Raw genomic sequence first — 23,827 nt, 5'->3', positions numbered from 1 at the left:
CTAATAAATAGTAATAACAATAGTTATAAAATAAGATAAATAGCTAACACTGAGTGCACACAGTATGCCAGGTGTTTCAGTTGTCTATGAGTACAGGTAACATTTTTTTAGTAATATGAGGTAGGTTATACATTGTTAGGGCTATTTTGGCTGAGGAACAATTAATTCTTGGTTGAACAACTTGGGCAGGCTTACAGAACACAAGTTATAGCACTGGAGTGAAAACCTAGCCATCCAGCTTTCATAGCCAGATAAATACAATTTATAAGTATAAGTAATTCCTTGATAATGGGAAGAAAAGGGAATATTTCCTAAAGCAATGTATTTCTTTTGTTTTTGAAACAAAGTATTTCTAATCTCAATATGTTTGCTCATGCAGAACTGTTACCTAGAGCAGAAGAGAGACTAATGCATATACTTGAAGTAAATAAAGCAGCACATCAATACTGAGGTAAAGACTAAATCTTAAATATGTGTTCTCATTAAGCAAATTTCTAACTGGGTTGTATTTGGGGGGATATGAGGTTAGATAATCCGTGCGGATTTTTTAAATTGGTGTGAGATATTCTTTTTTATGTGTTAATGTTATTGGGGAACATTTTTTTCCCTGACACTTCTCTGATTTGACTCAGAACAAATTCTAACCAAACTTTCGAATGAGCAAATATTAGAAGACACTGGAGTCACAGTTACCTTGGCTTCTGGCTCTTTGTAGATCCTCTGATATTCATAAAATCATGTGCTGAATGATAAACATATGTTGGCTTAGATTTATTTTTTAATAATATATTTTGAGAAATGTCTGCACACATGAATTTACAACAAAGCTGTAGAGTTTTAGATTTTGCAGATATAGAATGTACAGTCCCTTTTCAGGCTTGATTTTAGCCTTACAAAAATGAATGAAAAATGAAGACCAGGAGTAAAAATTTCCAGAAAGAACTGAGGAGAAAAATAGAATGTATATTCTGTATTTTCTTCTCTGCTTACTTAACTACCGTCCTTCAGGTTCCATATAAATGCTTTTCTATAACAGTTTGGTTAGAAAATACTGTATTGAGTGATCTAAGCGTTTCTTTGCATTCAAAACAGTTTATATATGTACAACATTTATTGTAGAAGTGTTTTTCTTTTTAAACCAAATCCCTTTATATGTTTTTGTTTAATAATTATATTAATTTGCTAAAGTATTTCTTTTTTTTAATTCAAATTTTTATTATCAAACTGATGTACAGAGGAGTTACAGTTTCATACGTTAGGCATTGGATACGTTTCTTGTACTGTTTGTTACCTTGTCCCTCATACCCCCCTCCCTCACCCCCTTTCCCTCCGCCCCCCCCGGAGGTGTTCAGTTCACTTACACCAAACAGTTTTGCAAGTATTGCTTTTGTAGTTGTTTCTCTTTTTTTACCCCGTGTCTCTCAAATTTGGTATTCCCTTTGAATTTCCTACTTCCAATACCAGTAAACATGGTTTCCAATATACTCAGATAAGATTACAGAGATAGTGTAGGTACAACCACAGGAAGGTGATACAAGAACATCATCAATAATAGAAGCTACAGATACACATAGGACGTTGAAAGTAGTTACAACTGTGATATAACAATTGTTTCCATAACATGGAGTTCATTTCACTTAGCATCATCTTATGTGTTCATAAGGGTATAGCTATTGGGCCTTGTGATGCTCTGCTATGACTTGCCTAAACCTGTACTAATTATTCCCAATAAGGGAGGCCATAGAGTCCATGTTTCTTTGGGTCTGGCTCACTTCACTTAGTATAACTTTTTCCAAGTCCTTCCATTTCCTTACAAATGGAACAATGTCATTCTTTCTGATAGAGGCATAAAATTCCATTGTGTATATGTACCACATTTTCCTGATCCATTCGTCTACGGAGGGGTATCTGGGTTGGTTCCAGATTCTCGCTAAAGACTTACAAAGAAACTTCTCTGATGAGGAAATGAGAATGTCCAATAGACATATGAAAAAATGCTCTACATCACTGGCCATAAAGGAAATGCAAATCAAAACAACATTGAGATTCCATCTCACCCCAGCAAGAATGTCATATATCAAGAAAACTAATAATAACAATTGTTGGAGGGGATGTGGCCAAAAGGGAACCCTACTTCATTGTTGGTGGGAATGTAAACTGGTTCAGCCACTCTGGCAAGCAGTATGGAGATTCCTCAGAAGGCTCAATATAGAACTCCCCTATGACCCAGCAGCCCCACTTTTGGGTATCTATCCAAAAGACCACAAACAAAATCACAGTAATGCCACCAGCACAACAGTGTTCATCGCAGCACAATTTGTCATAGCTAAAGTATTTCTTATCTGTACTTATAGATATGAAAGCTGAGTTTTGGACTCTGCTAAGAGATTTGTGTAAGAGCAAATACTGAGAGGGATTTGCCACTGAAAATGAACAAACAACACTGTACATGGCTGTGTACACCTATAATCCCAGGTATTTGAGAGGTAAAGGTAGAAAGGTTGCAGTTCAAAACTGGCCCTGGAAAAAAATGAGACATTATCTGAAAAACAAGCTAAAAGCAAAAGGTCCTAGGGGCTTGCAAAGCTTTGGGTTTGATCTGTATCACTAGAAGAGAAAAGAAAGTAAGAAAAAGAGAAAGGGAATAGAGACAGGTATAGATAGACTGAAAGAGAGATAGAGAGAGAAGGAAGGAAAGAAAGAAAGAAAGAAAGAAAGAGAGAGAGAGAGAGAGAGAGAGAAAAGCCAAGATGAGAACTAACTTGAAGGTCTTTTCCTTATACAACAACTGTAGTGATACCAAAGAAGTCACTGATGCTATTATTGTCTCTAACAATATCGAGTTTTTTTCAATGGACACTAGGAATCCCATGGGAGGAAGCCAATCCAGCAAGCATGGTGAGTTATGCTCAGGTTTGACGACAAGGATCTGCACTCATCTGCTATACCAAATCATAATAAAGAGCCATGATTTACCATTGCATCAAGTCTCTTAGGAAGGCTCTTGAGAATATTTGAACAAATGTGAAAAATTACGCTGATAATACATTTGTTCACAGGGATATCGGGAGACTTAGATGAATTATGCCTTTTGCTTTGTGCAAAATGATGCTACACAATCAAATGGACTCCAAAGAATGTAATATTAGGAAAATGTAAACATGTACTTTTAAATTCTGGAACCATTCACATATTTGAAATAGAAAAAGTATAGAAATAAAGAGTGTTTTCTCTTCAGTAATCAAATGTTCTTACCATTGCTCTAACGTATGTCTACGACTTTTACCACTTAGGAAAAAAAAAAAAGGAGAGCAGTGCTATCCTGATGAAGAATAAGAATATAGATTTAAGTACTCCAAAGACATATACATCTCTCTCGACCACTATTTGAAAGTTGACTGTTAGTTAAAACAGGAAAGCAATGATTTGACAGGAAACAAAGGACCTAAATTTAGTTTTTGAAATATTTGGCCTTTTTGCAATAATATAAAGTAAGTATCAATAAAGAAATCCTTTGGATAGGTGATCTGGCTAGGATAATTGATGAATAAACCTCCCATAAATATCTTGTGTAAAAACCAGAATATACAAAACATATAAAAATATACCAATACCTAAATTCTTCCCATGAAGTAGTGGAAAAAGTATAGTAAACAAGAAAGCAAGTGATCACATTTATGAAAATAAATAAGCCTGTAGAGAATCAATTTGTTTAGCAAAAATGTATTGAGGATCTATTATTTTCCAGGCACTATTTAGAGAAATACAAGTTGAAACAACCGATTAAAATGCAAACCTAATAAGATTAATAAAGTAATATCAGCAATAGTGAGGAGAAATAGCTATATATTGCTGGTTATATTGTAAATTGGTTCTGTTTTTTAAAAATGATCTGCTCATGTATTACAAGAATTACTCAAATGTTTCTATCTTTTGACTTACTGATTGAACATTTGGGAATAAACCTCAAAGAAATAAAAAAGTGTTTTACAAAGATAAATATAACAGTGATATTCTTAACAATAAAAACTGACAAAAAGGGTACAAGGCTGAATATGCATATTCATGACAAGGATGAGTGTGTATTTGCATATCTACAGAGACAGCAAGATAATTGCATCTACTTATTTACTCAGTAACAGTTAGGCACTTATATGGGCCAACCACTGTCCTAAGGGCTGAGAATGAACACAGGATAAACTACATATGGTGTCTCAGAGGATTTTGGGGAGTCTTAAAATGTGGCCTTGCTGGGAGTATGCAGTCCCATTGATGCAAAAATATTAGCTAGAAGCATGCACTGTTTTTTTTGTAAGGTAAAAGGCACCTATATGAGAGAGAGAAAGAGATAGACAGACATACTGACAGAGACAGTGAAAAAGAGAGAAAGAGAGAGAGCACATTTACAGGGCTCAGGGCTCAGGAGTGGGGTGAAGGCTGTGTTTCAGCCCTCAAGCCCCTCAATGCATATCCTGGTGTAGAGATCCCTCCCCGTTCTCCCTCTTTCTTCACTCAACTCCCTCTTCTGTCTTTTGTGCAACATTTGTTACCAGATATAGGACCCATTGAGATAATCTCATCTTAAGATCTTTATCTTAGTGATATCTCCAAATACTCTTTCTCCAAACAAAGTTATATTCACAGGTTGTGGGGGTTTGAATATGAACAAGTCTTTATGAAGTCAGCCCTTCACTCCACTCTGAGACATCAAGTGAATAATCTTTTACATATTCCACAGTTAGGCTACTGGTATGATGTACAACATCCCTGGCTCCACTCATCATTTGAAGCACACTAAAGGATCTATCATCAGTCAGACTGTTGTTAGTTTGGATCATAAACATCCCCCAAAGGTCCATGTAGGAGGCGGACATGACAACAAGGATGGCACTAAGGGGAAGTGGTAAAAACTTAAGAGGTGAGATCTAGTGAGAAGCCTTCAGGTCATTGAGGTTGACCTGCAAAGGGGATACAGTAGTGGCATCTTAGCCCCTATCCCTTTTTTCTTTCCTTTTTGATACATTGCTTTGGTATGAACTGTTCTGCTGTGCTATCTGCCTGTATCAGAATGCACTGTCTTGCCACAGGCCTAATAATAACACGGCACATTCTCAAGCCATGACCAATCTATAAATCTATCTTCTTAAGATAGATTTCTTAAGTGATCAAAAACTCACTAACACATCAAATAGCCTGAAATCATTGTCAAATCTAAATGACACTGGTCTTTGTGAAGTCTTTGTTCTGCCTGGTGTCCTATGTGGGCTCTCATTGTTGGACCCAATTGAATCCCTTGGAACTAAAGTGTTGGTTTTACCATCAAAGTGGTTTGTGATGCCTCCGAGTGGGGGAAATTGTTCCCTGGTTACCTTTGGCTGGCACTGTGTGGCCCAGAAAGAAGAAAATGCCTGGCCACCAGTGAGGCACTCATGTTAGGTTATTATGGGCCTGAATATAATTTTCTTTTGCCATTTTTTATCAAGCTACAATGACCATTAATTAATCGAAAATTACCAAATAGATGATACAACTTTTTAAAAATAGAAACAGGATAGAAATAAAAATGACCTTTTATTGTATAGTTATCATGTAGCTATTATGACTATAAAGATAAATAAGTACCAATTCTTGTATTTCAATATCTCAGTCTGTTGGAAAGATCCATCTAAACAAATTAACTATAAATCAGTAGTAGTCACTGTAATGAAGGCTCATATAAAATACTGTGGAGGCAAAGAACAGGGAGATACTATTTGTTTTGGGTAACTAGAGGTGGCTTCTAAGAGATAGCAGTTGAATTAGTTTTTGAAGGATGAGTAAGATTTTTCCAGGGCGAGGATATTCCAAGGTGAGATGAAACCAGCAAGGAATCCTAAGAGCAATTCAACGGTAAAAAACCAGTCATTTCAAGAAAAATGAAATTTCTACAGAAGCAGGAGGCAGGTAAGGACTGGCCAACTACATTCAGTAAAAATGACTTGACACCAGCTGTGCATGGAATAAGGACAATGGAACCACACCACAATAGTGTCATCCCTTGGCAGAATCTGAGTCCTTCTTTTATTAATGGGGTGTCTGTTCTTTTCAGGTGTTAATTGGAAATGTGGTCTGGGTTTTCTCTAGGGCAGGCTGTAAATTTATATTTCAGTCAGGCTTTGCTCTTTTGGATTAATATATAATGTCCTTAAAATCCCTCAGTCCTTTCCTGTTTTATTTATTTATTTTTCCTTAAAAAAATCTTTAGAAAAGCTACTATCATGATAGTGCTGAATTTTGCTCTTTTTCAGCAAAGGTCACAGCATTTCTGAGTAGTAAACACTATTACTGGATTTTTCCAGTGTCTGGGTGTTTTTCAGGCCTGGTTTCTTCTGAAATAAATGACTAGAGCTCCAGGGGCAGAGGACAGCTGTGGGCCCGGGAGGTGCCTGGACATCTGGAAGAGGCAGATGTATCTTGTTTCTCATCAACCATAGCCAGAAGCGAGCCAATGTGAACCCTTCCATTTTATTTGAGTCAATCAGACTAGGGAGCAAGTTTTGAGTACGTCTGGCTTACCTGTTTCAATTTGGCTTTAGAGACTAAATGGGTAACAGGAAATTTGTTTGAGAAGCTGCTGTCAGGACTCTGGGATGGCTTTCAGTTGTAACCCAGCAGCATCTGGATTGTATTCCTAGCTTATTTCTTCCTGTGATAATATCAGCAATTCATATACTTGTATGAAGAAAGCTTTATTCTTCAGAGATACTCAACCCTTGGGAGGGGCTAGCTAATTAATTTTTGTAGTGTTTCAGATTAGACTTGGCATGTTTTATGGCCTTGAAGATACCAGTGATTATTAAGTCACAAAAATATTAAGTCACTTTTGCAAGGACTCTCAGGAAGGAAATGATAGAAAATAGACAAAGAACACAGGGCTTAGACTTTCTGAGAAGTATTTACACAATTTCTCCAGAGTGCTTCCTTCACAGGAGTGATTAACCAGTTAAACAGGTGGAGAAAAATGGAAAGGCAAAGAAATATTATCAACAGAGAAATAACATACTTCAAAATTTAAAGAAACGTTTAGCTATGCCAGTAGGAAGTCATCTCAAGTTCTTAGAAACACAGAGAAAATGTGTGGTCAGCCATGAAGTGGGAAGTTAGGAAAAGGCCTTTTCTTCTATAGTATGGTGGCCTTAGACTTAGTATTTTTACCCCCGTCTGAAAAACCAGCTTCCTGTGTCAAGACACCACCATCTTTCATGTGTCTCACTACAACTGATTTCTGGATGGCTTCTGTCTTCTACTTGTGTTCTTGCTCCTCTACTATCTCTTTGCCACATAGATATTGGGATTGTCTTTCAAAATAATAATTCAGATTATGTGATATTTTGCCTAACATTTTCTACTGGCATCTATTCTTTATCGTGTTTAAGAGACCGTGCCTGATCTGGTCTTTGTTCATCTATGTGTCCTCACCTTGCCATAGCATTTTTGTTCTTATGAATCAGCCACATTGTCTCTTCTGTCCTTTGACCAAAAAAATGTCTGTCTGTCTGTCTGTCTGTATCTATCTATCTATCTATCTATCTATCTATCTATCTATCTATCTATCTATCTACCTATCTATCTAATTGTGCCAGTACTGGGTCTAAACTCAGGACCTGAGCACTGTCCCTTATCGTTTTCTACTGAAGAGTAGCACTCTAGCACACTTTTGACTTTTTACTCATTATCAAAGATCAGAGTCTTAAGGAATTTTCTACCTAGGCTGGCTTTGAACCACCATCCTCAAATATCAGCTTCCTGACTAGCTAGAATTACAGACATGAGCCACTGACATCCAGCTCAACACCTTGTTTTATCACCAGACTTTTGTTATCCTATCGTCTGAGACACTATTACCCATTTCTGGATAACTCCTCCTTTTAGTCTCTTAAGTCAAGCCAAGCATTACCTATCTATTTGGTAAGGCCATCTGTGATCACTATATCTAAAGTAACATTCCTTATCACTTAATAACAATTTAGTACATTTAGAGCAGTTACCACAAAGTGAATTTATCTATTTACCTAAAGGTTGCATTATTGCCACTTCTCCACACTAGACCAAGCTCTTGGAAGAAACAATGTTTTGTGTACTCTTTTGAACAGTGTACTTTGAGAGCTTAGAACAATTTGTGACAATCTGATATGTACTAGGCACTCAGTGAATATTATTATTTTTTGGATTAATAATGAATAGTTTTAAGTGCAATAATGCTTACGGAAGTGTTTAGCCCACAAAATGCTTAGGTTTTCTTTCTGTATTCTTGCTTTTGGAGGCGTTCTTGTTTTAGGATAAAGTTTTCCTGGCCAATAGCAAGAAATGCTAAGAATAGGTAATATTTGTGGAACTTTTAAATAAATGCAAAACACTGTTTTAAGTGCTTTCAATGATCTGACTCATTTGCCAACCCTCCAAGATATGTACTGCTATGATTCTAATTATCTAAGGGTAAGGGAACAGGTGAGTATGGTGTTCCATGCCTGCAATCCCAGTAGTTGGAGGCTGAGGCACAAAGAGAGTTTCAAGCAAGCCTGGGATATATGGGGAAAAAAAGATAAGGGAACTGAGGAATAGAGGGTTTGTGTGACAGAAAAACAAAACTAGTAAGTGGAGAAAGTAGAATTTAGACTCAGGCAATTTGATTCTACATCTATGATAAGTTTGGGAAACTATTTAAAACCCACATTATCCTGGAATTCAAGGATTTCAAGGCCAACTCTCCCCAACTTTCTGTCATTTTTCATTTATTCATTCCTTTATTTGCATATTCATTGAATATATATCGGTAATCAATCTACCTTACCCTGGGCACTGATTTACATCCTGTACCTAAGACTAAAAATATAAATGACCCAGTATCTTTTTCCTGTTCTTTTGAGGGAAAGAAAGGAAAGAAGAGATGGGTAGAAATGTCAACATCCTTATTTTACCAACACTCTCAGAATAAACATTTGACAAATTACTTACTGTTAATCCAAAAATTGTTATTTTATGACAGTGGTAAACTTTAGTATTTTAGGTATGAGTTACTTTTTACATACCTGATTTCTCCAAACACTGCTCCAGCTTTCAGAGTAACCAGAACGTGAGTACCATCAGGTCCTCCGAGAACATGGATCTCTCCTCGCTTGATGATATACATTTCCCTTCCAATTTCTCCCTGTCGAATAAACATGAAGAGGAAGTAGTAGCTACTCTATTCTTGAAAATTCTACTGCACACTTTGAAATATACACTCTTCTAGAGGAGTGAATGCAAAGGAAGAAAAGAGAGAACATCACTGTAAAATAATTTTCTGAAGACTTCATGTGATTGCTGGCATTGGTTGACTGTATCATGTGAAAGAAATTGTTTGGAAGATGATACATGATCTCTGAGCCACCACTTGACATGTGAAGGTATTTCAGTCAGAACACAATCCAGCAATAGGCACAGTCAGAGGAAGTAGCTGATTGTACATATGGTCAAGGCTGGATTTGGTGACCTCTATGATGCTCCAAAGAAGGTACCTGGACTCTTCATAAACCGTGGATTGTAGTTAAAGGTCATTCTGTTCTGTTAGCATTAATGGTCTGATTTTGGGACTTGAGGGATAGGAGATCTTTGGGATGTTATTTTGATTTCACTTTAGAGATGTTGTTAATAACCAGATGTTTGTAATGTTCGTTCTTCTCTACAAAGTCTCTTAGAAGTTAGGTCACGATCTGAGAATCCAACTCCTTGAATTTTCACGTAGTTACTGGCTAGTGCTATCATTCTGTGCACCCAAAGCAGTATGTAACAACTAGTCAGCATTGTTTAATATAAATCCATTGATTATTGGTGTGTATTTAGTGCCTTGTTTAGAGTCTAAACTATAGTCTGTCATGTAGGTATGTGACCAGTCCCATTTGAAAATTCTGGACCTTAGATCAAGATGAACTTCTTGAACTGAAGATATTTTGATCATGTTTCTATTATCCACTAAGAAAAAAAATTCAGTCAAGTGTCCCTTACATTAGTAGAACCTAGTATGCCTATGCTATAAATCTCTAGTCCTTGTCAATGCACATCATTTTGTCACTGTTCCTGACTATATCTGTGAGTACACATTTCTGAAGCTATACATATAGCTTTATGTTGAATTATGTGAGTACTTTGAGCAAATTGCCAAATAATGAGTGAGTGTGGAGTCCCTGGGCACCTCTCTTACTGCATTTTTCCCCAAAGAAAAAGCATGTCTTACAAGAACCTTTATTACACTAAGGTCAAGAAAATCTGTTTAGGGATGGGAATATGGCCTAGTGATAGAGGGCTTGCCTTGTATACATGAAGCCCTGGGTTCGATTCCTCAGCACCATATTATATAGAAAAGGCCAGAAGTGGCTCAAGTGGTAGAGTGCTAACTTTGAGCAAAAAGAAGACAGGGACAGTGATAAGGCCCTGAGTTTAAGCTCCAGGACTGGCCAAAAAAAAAGAAGAAAAGAAAAAAAAGAAAGCCTGTTTAAGATAAATAGTTCAGTTTGCATAATACAAGGTGAAATATTTGGATAACAGATCCTACATGTCAGATTATTAGATATTAATCACTCTCAGCTATTGCTTTGGCTCGAAACTTGTCCTCCATATTTCAATTTAAACTCAAAACCCATATTAATAATGGTGTTTGCAGGTGAAACATTTGGGAGGTGATCAGGTCAGGAGCTCTGCCTTCATGACTTGATTACCCATTCATGGATTGATTTTCACCAGAGTGGCTTTACTACATCAGCTTTCTCTGAAAGCTTGCTCTGTTTTCTTTTTCTTTTCTTATGTGAGGTCATGTCATGATTTAGTGATAAGGACCTCAACAGTAGTCAGCATCATGCTTAGAAGGTCTCAAATAATGTTATAAGGCTGGCAGGTGATATCATGAGAAGTGGCAATACTTATGTCACCTAAGTACATAGACTATATGCTTATACAGCATCCAGTGATGAATCCAATATTAGGACTGATTTCTTAAATGAAATAACTACATATACCTATTCTTTTTAAGTCAAGTTGTTTGAAAAATTAGTTTTCCAAGAGGTACTCTGAGAAGTAATGATGAAGACAGGGTCATATTCTTTATTTTTTGCATGAAGTAGTTCTCAAGGATCTGGAATGATTTTTTAAAGGCAGTTATTACAACTGACTGGAGGTGGAAGTACATAATGGGTACTTAAATATAGTTCACCACTTTTAATTATTTCTTAATGATCATTTCAATAATTTTCCAAGGAGATCTAGCATAATCAACGAACCAAAACTTCCACAACTTCTTGCATATTTCTAGGCTAATTTAAGCCTTTCCTGCAAGTTTAATTAGCATTCAAATGAAGTAGACATCCCTTAGAGAGTAAGAGCTGACAGCATGTGCAAAATAAGATCCAACTTAGCTCTTGTGGTTGGTTTATGCAGTAATTTGGAGAAAGTGTAGAAATGCAAAAACTTTGAGAAGAATGAGGTAACCCTCAGTGAGAATACATGTCTGAAATTCAGGGTTCCTGTAAGAGAAAGTTATTTTCAAGATTTGTAGCAAGAATAGTGCTATGTACAGTGTAGTTCTTGGACCACAGCATCACTTAAGAGCTTTTTGAAAGGTGAAATTTTCAGGTCTCAGTGCAAGAATATTGAGTCAGAATCTCTGCAAGTGAAATTCCAGAAATTTGTACTTAAAGATCTGTGGGTCATTCCTATATGGCTGCACAGTATCCAGAGAAAATTTCCCAGGTAGTCTTGAAGCTGTCTAGCTTTTTGCCCAGTAACATGGAAGAAAACCAAAGTTTTCAGAGGTCAAAGAAGAACAGTTAGATCCTAAAATAGAAGGATCTGGGACAGATACCCTAGCCAGGAAACTTTACCCAATAAGTTTAATACAAACTCAGTCTCAAACCCTGACACTTTTCAATTATTTGGGTAACCACAAATTGAATTTTTTTTCTGTTCCAATTTCTTCCATTTTGTGGAAATTGTAAGCAAAAACCAAACTAAATTCAGCTGTCTGAATCTGGCCAGGTAACACTCTTTCTTCTCTGCCAGTATTGCCTCTCAGGTAAATCATCTTTAAAAACAAAATAAAGTAAAAACATGTCATATGGGAAGCTTTGGATGTCTGCAAAAGCAGTGTTGAGAGAAAAGTTCATAACTCTAAGTGTACACGTAGAGAAAGCAGAAACAGTGGAAGTAGATTACCTTGATGCAACCAAAGCTGTTAGAAAACAGGAACAAACCAAAGCCAAAACTACTAGTCAGAGAGAGATAGTAAAGATTATGGCAGAAATTAAAAAAAGCTATACATAAAATCAATGAAATAAAAGGCTGGGTCTCTGAAAAAAATCAGTGAAATAGACCACTAGCTAAATTGATGAGAATAAGAGACTCAAAACAATAGAATTAGAGATGCCAAAGGAAACATTACAACAAGCATCCAAGAAAGCCAAAAGATTATGATGGACTACCTTCAAAACCTGTACTCAAAAAGATTACAAGCAAGAACACACCAAAGCCACCAGCACAACAATGTTCATCACCGTACAATTTGTCATTGCTAAAATATGGAACCAATCCAGATGCCCCTCAATAGACGAATGGATCAGGAAATTGTGGTACATATACACAATGGAATTTTATGCCTCTATCAGAAAGAATGACATGGCCCCATTCATAAGGAAATGGAAGGACTTGGAAAAAATTATACTAAGTGAAGTGAGCAAGACCCAAAGACACATGGATTCTATGGTTTCCCTCATAGGGAATAATTAGCACAGGTTTAGGCTAGTCACAGCAGAGGATCACAAGAGCCATGACCTTATGAACACATAAGATGATGCTAAGTGAAATGAACTCCATGTTATGGAAACGAGTGTTGTATCACTGTTGTAATTACTTTCAACATGCCATGTGAAACTAGCTTCTTTTGTCCATGATCCTCTTGTATCCCCTTCCTGTGGTTGTCCCCGCGCTATCACTATATCTCATCTGAGTAGCCTGGATACTGTATATACTGGTATTAGAACTAGGGAAGTGAAAGGAAATATCAAAATCAAGAGGCAAAGAATAAAAAGACAAACAACTCCAAAAGCAATACTTGCAAAACCATTTGGTGTAAACCAACTGAACAATTCATGGGGGGAGAGGGGAAGAGGGAGGGGGAAGGGGGGAAGTGAGGGAGGAGGAAACAAGTTGTACAAGAAATGTACCCACTTGCCTTACATATGAAACTGTAACCCCTCTGTACATCACTTTGACAATAAATAAATAATTATTCAGGAAAAAATGAGATGGAAAATATAGTACATACCGATAAATTCCTACAAACTTCTAAACTGCCTAAGTGAAACCAAGAAGATATAAACCACTTAAATACCACATAACACATAACAAGATTGAGGAAGTAATCAGGGGTCTTCCAACAAGGAAAAGCCCAGATCCCTGTGGATTCATGGCTGAATTCTATAAGATTTTTAAAGTTGATCTAACTTGTAAAGTTGATCAATACTCCTCATACTTTTCTGTGAAATAGAAAGAGAAGTATCAGTTCCAAGCTAATTTTATGAAGCCAGAATCATACTCATCTCCAAAGCTCGTAGGAATCCAGTGATAGAGAACTATAGACCAATTTCTCAGACAAATAGACTCAAAGCTGTTCAACACAATTCTAGCCAACAGAATTCAGCAAGTAGTAAATATAAAACAGAAAACAGGATCACACATTATGATCAAGTGGGTTTTATCACAGAGATGCAAGGCTAGTTTAAAATATGTAAATCAACAAACATAACCACATTAACTATAGGAACCACAGGATCAGCTCAATAAATGCAGCCATAGACAAAATCCAACATCTATTCATGTGAATAGTTCCAGAAAGCCTTGGACTAGAAGGAACATACCTCGAAATAATAAAGGCTATATATGACAAAGCAAGAGCCAGCATCATACTGTATGGTGAAAAACTAAAACTATTTCCTCTAAAATCAGGAACAAGGAAGAATGTCCATTGTCTCTACTCCTATTCAATATAGTTCTAGAACTCTTAGCCAGAGCAATAAGACAAGAAAAAGACATAAAGGTGATTTACATAGGGAAAGAAGTCAAATTATACCTATTTGTAGAAGACATGATCTTATATAGAAAAGACTCAAAAGACTCCACCCTTAAGCTCTTGGAGCTGAATGGTAACTTTGGCAAAGTAAAAGGATACAAAATTAGTCTATGATATTCTTAACAGAGGATCTCAACCATCCAATTGCTTAGTACATAGCACCATATATAATGAAATGTAGCAACACGAACTCCAAAATATGGAAGTAAGAGGTTCTCATTATGTACGGTACATAGTTTATAAGTTATTTTTCTTTCATCGCTTATTTTTTGCCGGGGGTTTTTAGCCTCACGAGTTCTCCTGTCCTGCAGGAGAGACGGGAAAGCGTACCCCACATGGGCGGGTCCAGGAAGAGGATATGGGGGTTGACAGACTACCACCCAGCCCTCTTCTCCACAGAGGACAAACAGGCAGCCTGGAAGCTGGTCAGAGCCAAACTCATTTATTCAGGAAATGAATCGTTCTTTTACATAGGTTGGAGAGCAGTGGAAGGGGAGGGGTACGTGCACCTATGTAGGAGCTGGGATTTGATGCCAGAGCTGTCTGTCAGGGTGGACGCTCCAAGGGACCTCCCTAAGGGGCTGCCCACATCTATGTCAGGTCCTCAGGGCCACCTCTTGGTTCCTCCCCTGCCTCCCTCTAGGCAAGCACATGCACTCCAGAGGCGGGAGGTGGGGCTACTAGCCATGAGGTCCCCAGGGCTGGAAAAAGAGGCGTTGCCAGCTAGAATCGCCTCGTGATGATGCAAGGCGTCTGGGCAGGTGTGCCCCACATTTTTCTGTACCTTGTATCTTGTATATAAGATTATCCGACCACTGGGAGGGTGTGTGGGGTGGGGTGGGGGGACTGGGGAAGAGGGGAGGTGGCAGAAAATAACGGAGGAGGTAACAAGTTTGACAAGAAATGTACTCACTACCTTATGTATGTAATTGTAACCCCTATATACATCACCTTGACAATAAAAATTTTAAAAAAAAAGATTATTTGACTTGGGGAAGGGAAAGGCAATCACAGAAAAAGCAGGACAAAGGAGAAACTAACAGAACAATGATACCCACTTAACAATAGGTTGGATGTCAATCTTACATTTTGGGGGTAGGAGGGTAAGGAGAGGTAAGTGGAAGAAAATGAATGATTGGGGTAACATTGTTTTAAAAATGTAATCATTACTTTACTTAGATCTGTAACCCCCCCCACCTTTTCAATAAAGATACATATTTTTAAAAGGATACAAAATTAAGCCGCAAAAAATCAGTAGCCTTTCTATATGTCAACAATGTAGAAGCAGAGAGGGAAATCAGGAAAACAATTCCATTTTCAACAGCCTAAAAATATCTGGGAATAAACCTACCCATAGAAGCAAAATACCTTTAGCAAAAACTATAAAAAAAAAAAGAAGAAATCAAAGAGAAAGCTGGGCACTGGTGGTTCATGCCTATAATCCTAGCTACTAAATGAAAGACTAGGACGACTTCATCTTGAAACTGCAACCATCTTGTTGTTTGTGTTAAGCTAAGAATAAACCAACCGGCCATAAAAGCCCATTTCCCAAAACCAACTGGCCATAAAAACCCATTTCCCGGATGGCCCAACTGGTTCGGGAACGTTCCAGATACTTTGACCACCCTGGAATGTCATCAGACCAATTTTTAGAGAACCCCTAGCCCCCAGTCAATCAGATTTGTCCTCATACCCCAACCCTGCACCTGGCTCATGTCAGTCAGATTTTTCCTCACACCCCAATCCTGCCTGCACCTGGTTTATGTAACTTTGTGATTTTTTCCTTTAAATACCCATGTAAAACTCTGCTCGTGGCCTTCCTCCTAACCTCCGCTGTATCGGTGGGTAGGACGAGGCCAGAGTTGCAGCTCGCCTGAATAAAGCCTTGCTTTTGCATTTTGGAACGTCTGGCTCTCAGTGGTCTTCTTGGTGGTCTCCTCGCGACATGGGCATAACCCTAAAGAGGCTGAGATCTCAGGGTCACAGTTTGAAACCAACCCAGGCAGGAAAGTCTGGGAGATTCTTATCTCCAATTAATCACAGAAAAAATTCAGAAGTGGAGCTGTGGTTGAAGTGGTAGAGTGTTAGCCTTAAGTAAAATAGTTCAGGAACAGTGCCCAGGCTGAATTCAAGCCCCATGACCAGAAAAAAATATCAGAGACACCAAGAAATGCAAAGACCTTCTATATTCATGGATATGTAGAATTAATATTGTGAAAATGGTCATACTGCCAAAAATGATCCACAAATTTAATGCAATCACCATCAAAATCCCAATGAAGCTCTTTTCTGAGACTTTTTTTTTTTTTTTTTTTTTTGGCCAGTCCTGGGCCTTGGACTCAGGGCCTGAGCACTGTCCCTGGCTTCTTCCCGCTCAAGGCTAGCACTCTGCCACTTGAGCCACAGTGCCGCTTCTGGCCATTTTTCTGTATATGTGGTGCTGGGGAATCGAACCTAGGGCCTCGTGTATCCGAGGCAGGCACTCTTGCCACTAGGCTATATCCCCAGCCCTCTTTTCTGAGATAGTGAAAATAATCAAAAAGTTCATATAGAACCACAAAAGATCTGGATTACCCAAAGCAGTTCTAGGAGAAAACAAAGGTAATGCTGGTAGTATCACAATCCCAGACTTCAAACTCTACTACAGAGCTATAATAAGAAAAATAGATATAAAAATAGACCCAAAGATGAATAGAAAAGACTAGAAGACCCGGAATAAAACCATATAACTACAGCCATTTAATATTTGATGTGAGAACCAAAGATATACAGTGGAAAAAAGTAGCTTCTTCAGTAATAGCTGTTAGGAAAACTAGACTCCAGATATAGAAAACTGAAAGTGGATCCCTATTTGTCACCATGCAATAATATCAACTCAAAGTGGATCAAAGACCTCAATGTCAGACCTTAAACTTTGAAATTACTTCGAGGGAGTAGAAGAAACAGTAGAATTCATAGGCATAGCAGAAACTTTTTGAAAAGAGTCTCGGGGGCACAGCAAATAGGAGAAAGACTTCAGAAATAGGATTATATCAAAATAAAAAGTTTCTGCACAGCAAAGGACATGGTTACCAAACTAGAAAGACAGCTAACAGACTTGGAGGAGATCTTTACCAGCAATACATCAGACAAAGGCCTAATATCAAAAATATACAAGGAGCTCAAGAAAGTACCCCCTCCCAAAGCTAGTAAGCCAATTACTAAATGGGCAAAGGAACTAAGGAGAGACTTCACAGAAGAGTTCAGGATGTCAAAGAGGAAATGTTCATTATCCTTGAACATAAGGAAATGCAAATCAAAACAATACTAAGATTCCATCTCACTTCAGTTAGATTGGTTAACATCATTTGAATGACAACACATATTGACAGAGATATGGGGAAAAGGAACCCTATTGCACTGTTGGTGGGAATGTAAACTAGTTAGAACCAATCTGGACAGCAGTCAAAAAGCTAAACATAGATTTTCCCTATGACCCAGCTCATAACTATTTCTGGGCATCTACCCAAAACATCACAAGCCAGGATATTTTAAAGACATTGGCACATGTTCATTGCTGCACTATTCACAATAGCCAAGCCATGGAAATTGCCTGATGTTCTGCAATAGATGAGTCTGCAATAGATGAGTGGACTCCAAAAATATGGTACCTATACACAATAGAATTTTACCATTAGAAAAAATAGTACTAGTCATTTGAAGGGAAATGGATACCTAGAAGAAACCATGTTGAGGATAAGCCAAACTCAGAGTGACAAATGGCACATGTTCTCTTTCATATGTGGAAATTTGGTCTAAAATACACTGGAACATGATAGACATTCATACACAGTGAGACCAAAGGAGGTTACCCTTAGGAGAGGAACAAAAGGCACAATGCCTATATGTATTTGATCATATAAAATAATATTATTGAGTTGGGCACTGGTGGCTCATACCCATAATCCTGACTACTCAGGAGTCTGAGGCCACAGTTTGAAGCCAGCTCAAGCAGGAAGGTCTGTGAGACTTTAATTTCCAACTAACCACCAAAAAACCAGACTGTTGCTCCAAGTGATAAAATGCTGTCCCTGAGCAAAAGAGTTCAGGGAGAGTGTTCAGGTCCTGAGTTCAAGCCCCATGACTAACTACAACAACAACAACAACAACAAAAGTAATATTTATGGGAATAAATTCCAGAAAATGGAAATGAGATTTTTTCTTTGTTTTTCTTTATTTTTCTTACATTTTGTCTTGTTTTTTTTTTTAATCTGTCTTTAGGAGAGTAAGAGAAGGGGTTGAACAAATGCAGCAGCGGTACTCACTAGACACTCTGTGGAAAATGGACTATACAACTGTGTGTGGGGACAGGAGGGAGAAACCTGGGAGAGAGGAGGGAAGGGGTGACATTGTCCAAAAAGAAATATCCTCTTTATCTGACTTATGTAACTGAAATCCCTCTGTAAATCACCTGTATAATAACAATAAAAAATTAAAAAGGCATAAAACTAAAACAAAATTAAGAACTGTGTTTTGAAGTTCTCCTGTCTTATTTCTGCTTCTCTCCCAACTTCTCTTCCTTCTCTCCTTTCTGTTCATGGAACTGTGTTTTTTTTTTTAACTACTGGAAGATGAGTGTGATGTGATGAAAGAATTAGAAACGAGAAGAGAAAGCTGCATCTATGCTCTGCATTGCACACTTTGTTAAGCAAATCTGCACTGCTTAGGGGCACTAGTGGTGCAGTTGCCAGGAGTTATTTCCATTTGCAGTCCCCATTGGTATTGGAGCACATTGAACTGGTATTTTTGGTGCATTAAAACAGTATCATTTCAATGCATCACTTATTAAAGGGGTCTGTAAATGGACAGTGCTGGGTATTGTAGTTTCTGTTGTAATGGAAACAATTCACTTTACAAGTCTGCTCACTTTTAACTTCTATGAGTCTGTGTGGAATTATATATTTCTAGAAATGGCATATTCCCAAAGTCTGTTTTGTCATACTTTGTCCCTCCATTTGTTGCTCATTTTTCCTCTTTTATCTCTCATAGTTCCTTTGGAGTTGGCCTCTGCTGCTTTTCCATTGACCTCTGAAAACTGGTTTTCTTGCAGATGGAAGAAATAGCCTTGGCCTACTTTCTCTTACATCTTCTTCTCTTATAGTCATCTTACGTTAAAATCCAGCTCCGCAGCGTTACCGGTTCCATCTTCTCTCACCAGACTATTTCCACCTGGATCTGACATTTCCACCAGGTGTCTTGAAGTATATCACGTTGCATTTGATTTTGTCTTTTCTCATTTTCCCTGTCACTCACTTCCATTCTTTGGATATGCTAAGCCCTGTTTTTCAGATTGGCTCATGGCTCCAACTCTTTAGCAGAAATAGTATCTTGTTCATTTTTTTCATTTTTGCCCTCTTTTTTTCAAAGAGCTATTTTTCTTTAGGTTTGAAAAAGGTCTTGCTTGACACACTGGCACCTCCCTCTCTCCCAGCCTGCAATCTAAATTAAGTACCTCATCCAGTACACAATCTCCTAGAGACTTCTACTTTCCTTTTAGAATTCAGCGGATTTTTTGTATTATACATTTACATAATTTCATTTATTGATTGCCTTTGCTTCCATTAGGCCAGAGATTTGGCTGAGTTTCAGAATCATATGGGAACTGCTTTCATATTTAGAATTATTTTGGCTCCATCCAGACCAACTGAGTTCCTAAATGTGGGTCCTAGACTCCAATGTTGAGGTGAATCTGATGTGCAGGGTGAACCATACACTTGACTACAAGCCTCTGGATCATCTTTGCTTTGCCCAGTACCTAGCACGGTGCATCACCCAGAGAACTCAGTTATATCTCTTGAATTTTATTCAGTAGACCATTCTAAAACCTCTCTGATATTTATCTCACTGTAGTCCTCCTCACTTCTTCTGCAGACATCTTTCTTTCCCTCTGCCTTCGCTCATGCAGCATTCTTTCCTTTCCTTACAACACCTATTTCTTCTTTGACCTGATTCACTCCAACTTATTTATTTATTTTTTTTGTTTGTTTGCCAGTCCTGGGGCTTGAACTCAGGGCCTGAGCACAGTCCCTTGCTTCTTTTTGCTCACACTCTACCACTAGGCCATATTCCAAGCCCCCAATTTATTTTTTAAAACTTAGTATAAATATCTTTTTTGAGGAAATTTTGCCAGTGTTTGGGGGGAACAAATGCTCTTATCCAGTGTCCTAAAATACCCATGCTTATTTTGCCAATATTTTGTTTTGTTTTGTTTTTTGCCAGTCCTGGGGCTTGAACTCAGGGCTTGAGCACTGTCCCTGGGTTTTTGCTCAAGGCTAGCGCTCTACCACTTGAGCCACAGCATCACTGCTGGCTTTTTTCTATATATGTGGTGCTGAGGAATCGAACCCTGGGCTTCATGTATATGAGGTGAGCACTTTACCACTAGGTCACATTCCCAGCCCATATTTTGCCATTATTTTGGATTGAAATACTTTTTATCCTAATTCATTCTTGTAAACTCTCCAAAGACTTTTATTGGTTCAAACTCATCATCTTGCTACTGATGATTGTCATTACCATTGAGCTAGACTCTGTGTATAAAACTCAACATTCTATTTACTTCTCTCATCTGAGAGATATTCAATTTTATACAAGAAGTTCCTTTATGAGTTATTAATAATAATAGCCAATTTTGAAATTGATTTATTCATTGACTGGAATACTATGCAACTTTAAAGATGAGGTTGTAGGAGATTAATTGTTAATGTGTAAAATGTTCATATAACATATTATTACATGGAAAAACAAATTTCAAAACATTTGTATGGTAGGATGCCAATGTCATAAAACAAGCTGTAACTACCCATTAATTTGTATAAAAATAGGCAAAATAGATAAATAGTGGCACTTTATGAATGGTAGGTTTTTGTGTTTTATGTATTTTCTATTTAAAAGTAATAAGTACGTATTGCTTTTGTGTTCACAAAAAGCACAGGAGAGTTGTTAAAAGTGTGGCACAGATTATCTACTATCTGGGAGCACAAAATGGAGGCAAATGATAGTTTGCCAAAGACATAACAGGGCAGAACCACTTATCATTTCTGTAATATTCCTTCTCATTAAATATCTGGGATTAATGGGGTGTGATGATCCATAATTACATTTGCACAAAGAAGATTTTCAGACCATCCACACTCCTATCTTGTGATCTATGTAATGAGGTCTGTATTGTCTTGCTCTATTTTTAGCTCCAAGAATACATGAATGTTTTACATCATTATTTCTGTTATATGGAAGTCAGCCTGGCCTTTTATGTTAACTATGCTCTTGGCCTGTGTCTGAATTTCTCAGATGTATTTATTAGTTGTCTATTTGAAAGTAGTGAGCACTCACCTTTCTGCAGACAAAGTCACCAGGTAAATAAATAGTAGATTTCAACCTTAGCAACATGTCATAAATCATCTGGGTATCACAATCCTATAGAATAGGAAAAATATAATTTTATAGGCACAACTAAAAGACTAATATTTCAAATGAAAATTACAATGCAGTGAAAATAAATAGTAATAAATGTTTGCAGTAGCATTAAAACACAAACTGTGAATGGTATGGACTTGCCATGACTCAAGCTTGAGGTAAAGAGAGGTACTTACAATCTTATCGTAAAAAATCAGAAATCTGATCAAGTAGATATAGGACAATTCTCTTTGTACTTATTACTGTGACCTTTCACCTAATCAGTTTCCTAATGTGTAAAATTATTATTAAAATTATACTTATATCCTTTCAGAGGTGAAGATTGAGATGATCATGGTTCCTAGCCAGCCTGGACAAAAAAAAAGGTAATGAGATCCTATCTCAACAGAAAAAGCCAGGTGTGGTGGCATGTACTTGTTATGTTAGTCATAGTAGGAAGTGTAAATAGGAGGATCGTGGTCTGGTATTTTGTGTAGCATATTTTTTGTAATCTCATGATAAACCGATAGGTTCCATACTTTGTTTTTTTTTCAGACCACATTATTAGTTATATTCTTTGTCATCAAATATTATTTTAACTACTCCCCAGTATTTCAACCCAGAAATATGCAATATTTTATCCACACTGATGGGGAGTACCACTACACCCAGCCTCTGAGTAAAGTAGTCTGAAAAGTTTTTTTTTTTGTTGTTGTTATTTGTCTTGGTTTTTTGTACCAGGACTTGAACACTCGGTCTCATGCTTTTGCTAGGCTTTTTCAGTCATGACTACTGCTTGAGCTATAATTCCAAAATGGCTATAATGCCATTTTTCTGGTTAATTAGAAATAGGAGTCTTGTAAATTTTTCTGTCCAGACTGGCTTTGAACTCTGATCTTCAGATTTCAGCCTCCAGAGTTGTTAGGATTATAGATGTGAGCCCTAGGCTCCTAGTTCCGGCAACCTTTTATGGTTGGGCTACCCTCAGTCTCTCAATCTCTACTTGCCTAGTTTCTAGGGTTATAGGATTGAGCCATTGCATTGAAACTGGATATCTTTTCAAAACTGAGAAAAATGTAAATGGTGTCTCATCCATCAGTGGATAAAATATTGTGTATTTGTCAGCTGAAATAATATTTGATTGCAAAGAATACAACAAATAATGTGGACTGAACAAAAGCAAGTTACGGAGCATACTATGAGATTGTGAAAAAATACACAAAATACTGCCCAAGTATATTTTATTGATAAAATATAAAATTCTAAAAATGATAAGAATGTCCTCAAAAATAATCTTTGTAGCCCCATTGTGAAGAAAGGACAATGAACCTGGAAAAAAACTGATGAGACTTCAACTTTAATTTTTATTCATTTAAAATGGTAATAAAATAATTTCTTTTTCTGCAGAGAAATATATTTCATCTCTCCTCTCCAATTTTTCATTCAAGCTCACTGGCAGAAAACACTATTAAGAAGATTGAATCAATGGGAAGTGTTAGACCAACCTGGGAGATAATCCCTAAAATAGATAAGCCAACAATTAGTGTTATGTTCATAGAAAGAAACAATACTCCATCAATAGATTTAGACTCAGGGCTTAGATTTTCTTAGAGAAAAACAGTTGAGTGATTCTGACTTCTTATGAATATTCTTGTGTGGAATATCGATGCCATCAAATAAACTGAGCATAGCAGCTGAGTGCTATGGGTGAAGCCATTCTGTCTCTGAGGATGGCTTTCTGGAAAGGCGCCACAGCTGACTTTGGACAGCTGTATTTTAGGACAAAAATCCTTCTCATCTGGATTTAGGCTTAGTGAAATGAAGTTTGCATTATGAATTCATTCTATTTTATGTTGTGTTGGAGGATGTTTGATTTTTTTCTTTTCTTTTTCTGTACAAAATGATTATTTTTCTCCAGATACATTTTGCTTTGTTATTATATGATTAAAACTAATTCCATCCTGGGGCTAGCTTTTCTTTTCTTTGTCATTTAGTTCCTTTCCCTTCCCTCCCCCTTCCTTTACTTCCCCTCCCCAATATTTACTTAGTGTCTAGTATGTCCCAACCATAGTGACACCATGGGGACACACCACAGAGAACAATCCTTGTTTTGTTCATTTTTTTATGGCAGCATTGGAATTTGACATCAGAGCTTTGTGCTTGCTAGGCAAGAGTTGTACCACTTGAGCCACACACAGAGCCCTTTTGATTTAGTTAATTTTTCTGGTCAGTACTTTGGCCCATAACTCCTTTGGATTG

At 37.3% G+C, this 23,827-nt stretch overlaps 1 protein-coding gene across 1 annotated transcript in view; it reads right to left on the bottom strand.

Moving 5' to 3' along the window:
• Cngb3 (cyclic nucleotide gated channel subunit beta 3) overlaps window positions 1–23,827 on the bottom strand; it is an 88,740-nt gene that overhangs the window by 13,852 nt on the left and 51,061 nt on the right. Inside the window, exons 12-13 of the mRNA XM_048358651.1 lie at window positions 21,506–21,589; window positions 9,069–9,187 (exon numbers count right to left, since the gene is read on the bottom strand). Coding sequence (XP_048214608.1) covers window positions 9,069–9,187; window positions 21,506–21,589 — 203 coding nt within the window. The remainder of the gene's footprint in view (window positions 1–9,068; window positions 9,188–21,505; window positions 21,590–23,827) is intronic.

This window comes from Perognathus longimembris, chromosome 12 (assembly GCF_023159225.1).
Source record: "Perognathus longimembris pacificus isolate PPM17 chromosome 12, ASM2315922v1, whole genome shotgun sequence".
NCBI classification, from domain to species: Eukaryota; Metazoa; Chordata; class Mammalia; order Rodentia; family Heteromyidae; genus Perognathus; species Perognathus longimembris.
Note: the sequence above shows the minus strand (reverse complement) of the source record. Positions and strands in the feature narration are given on the sequence as shown.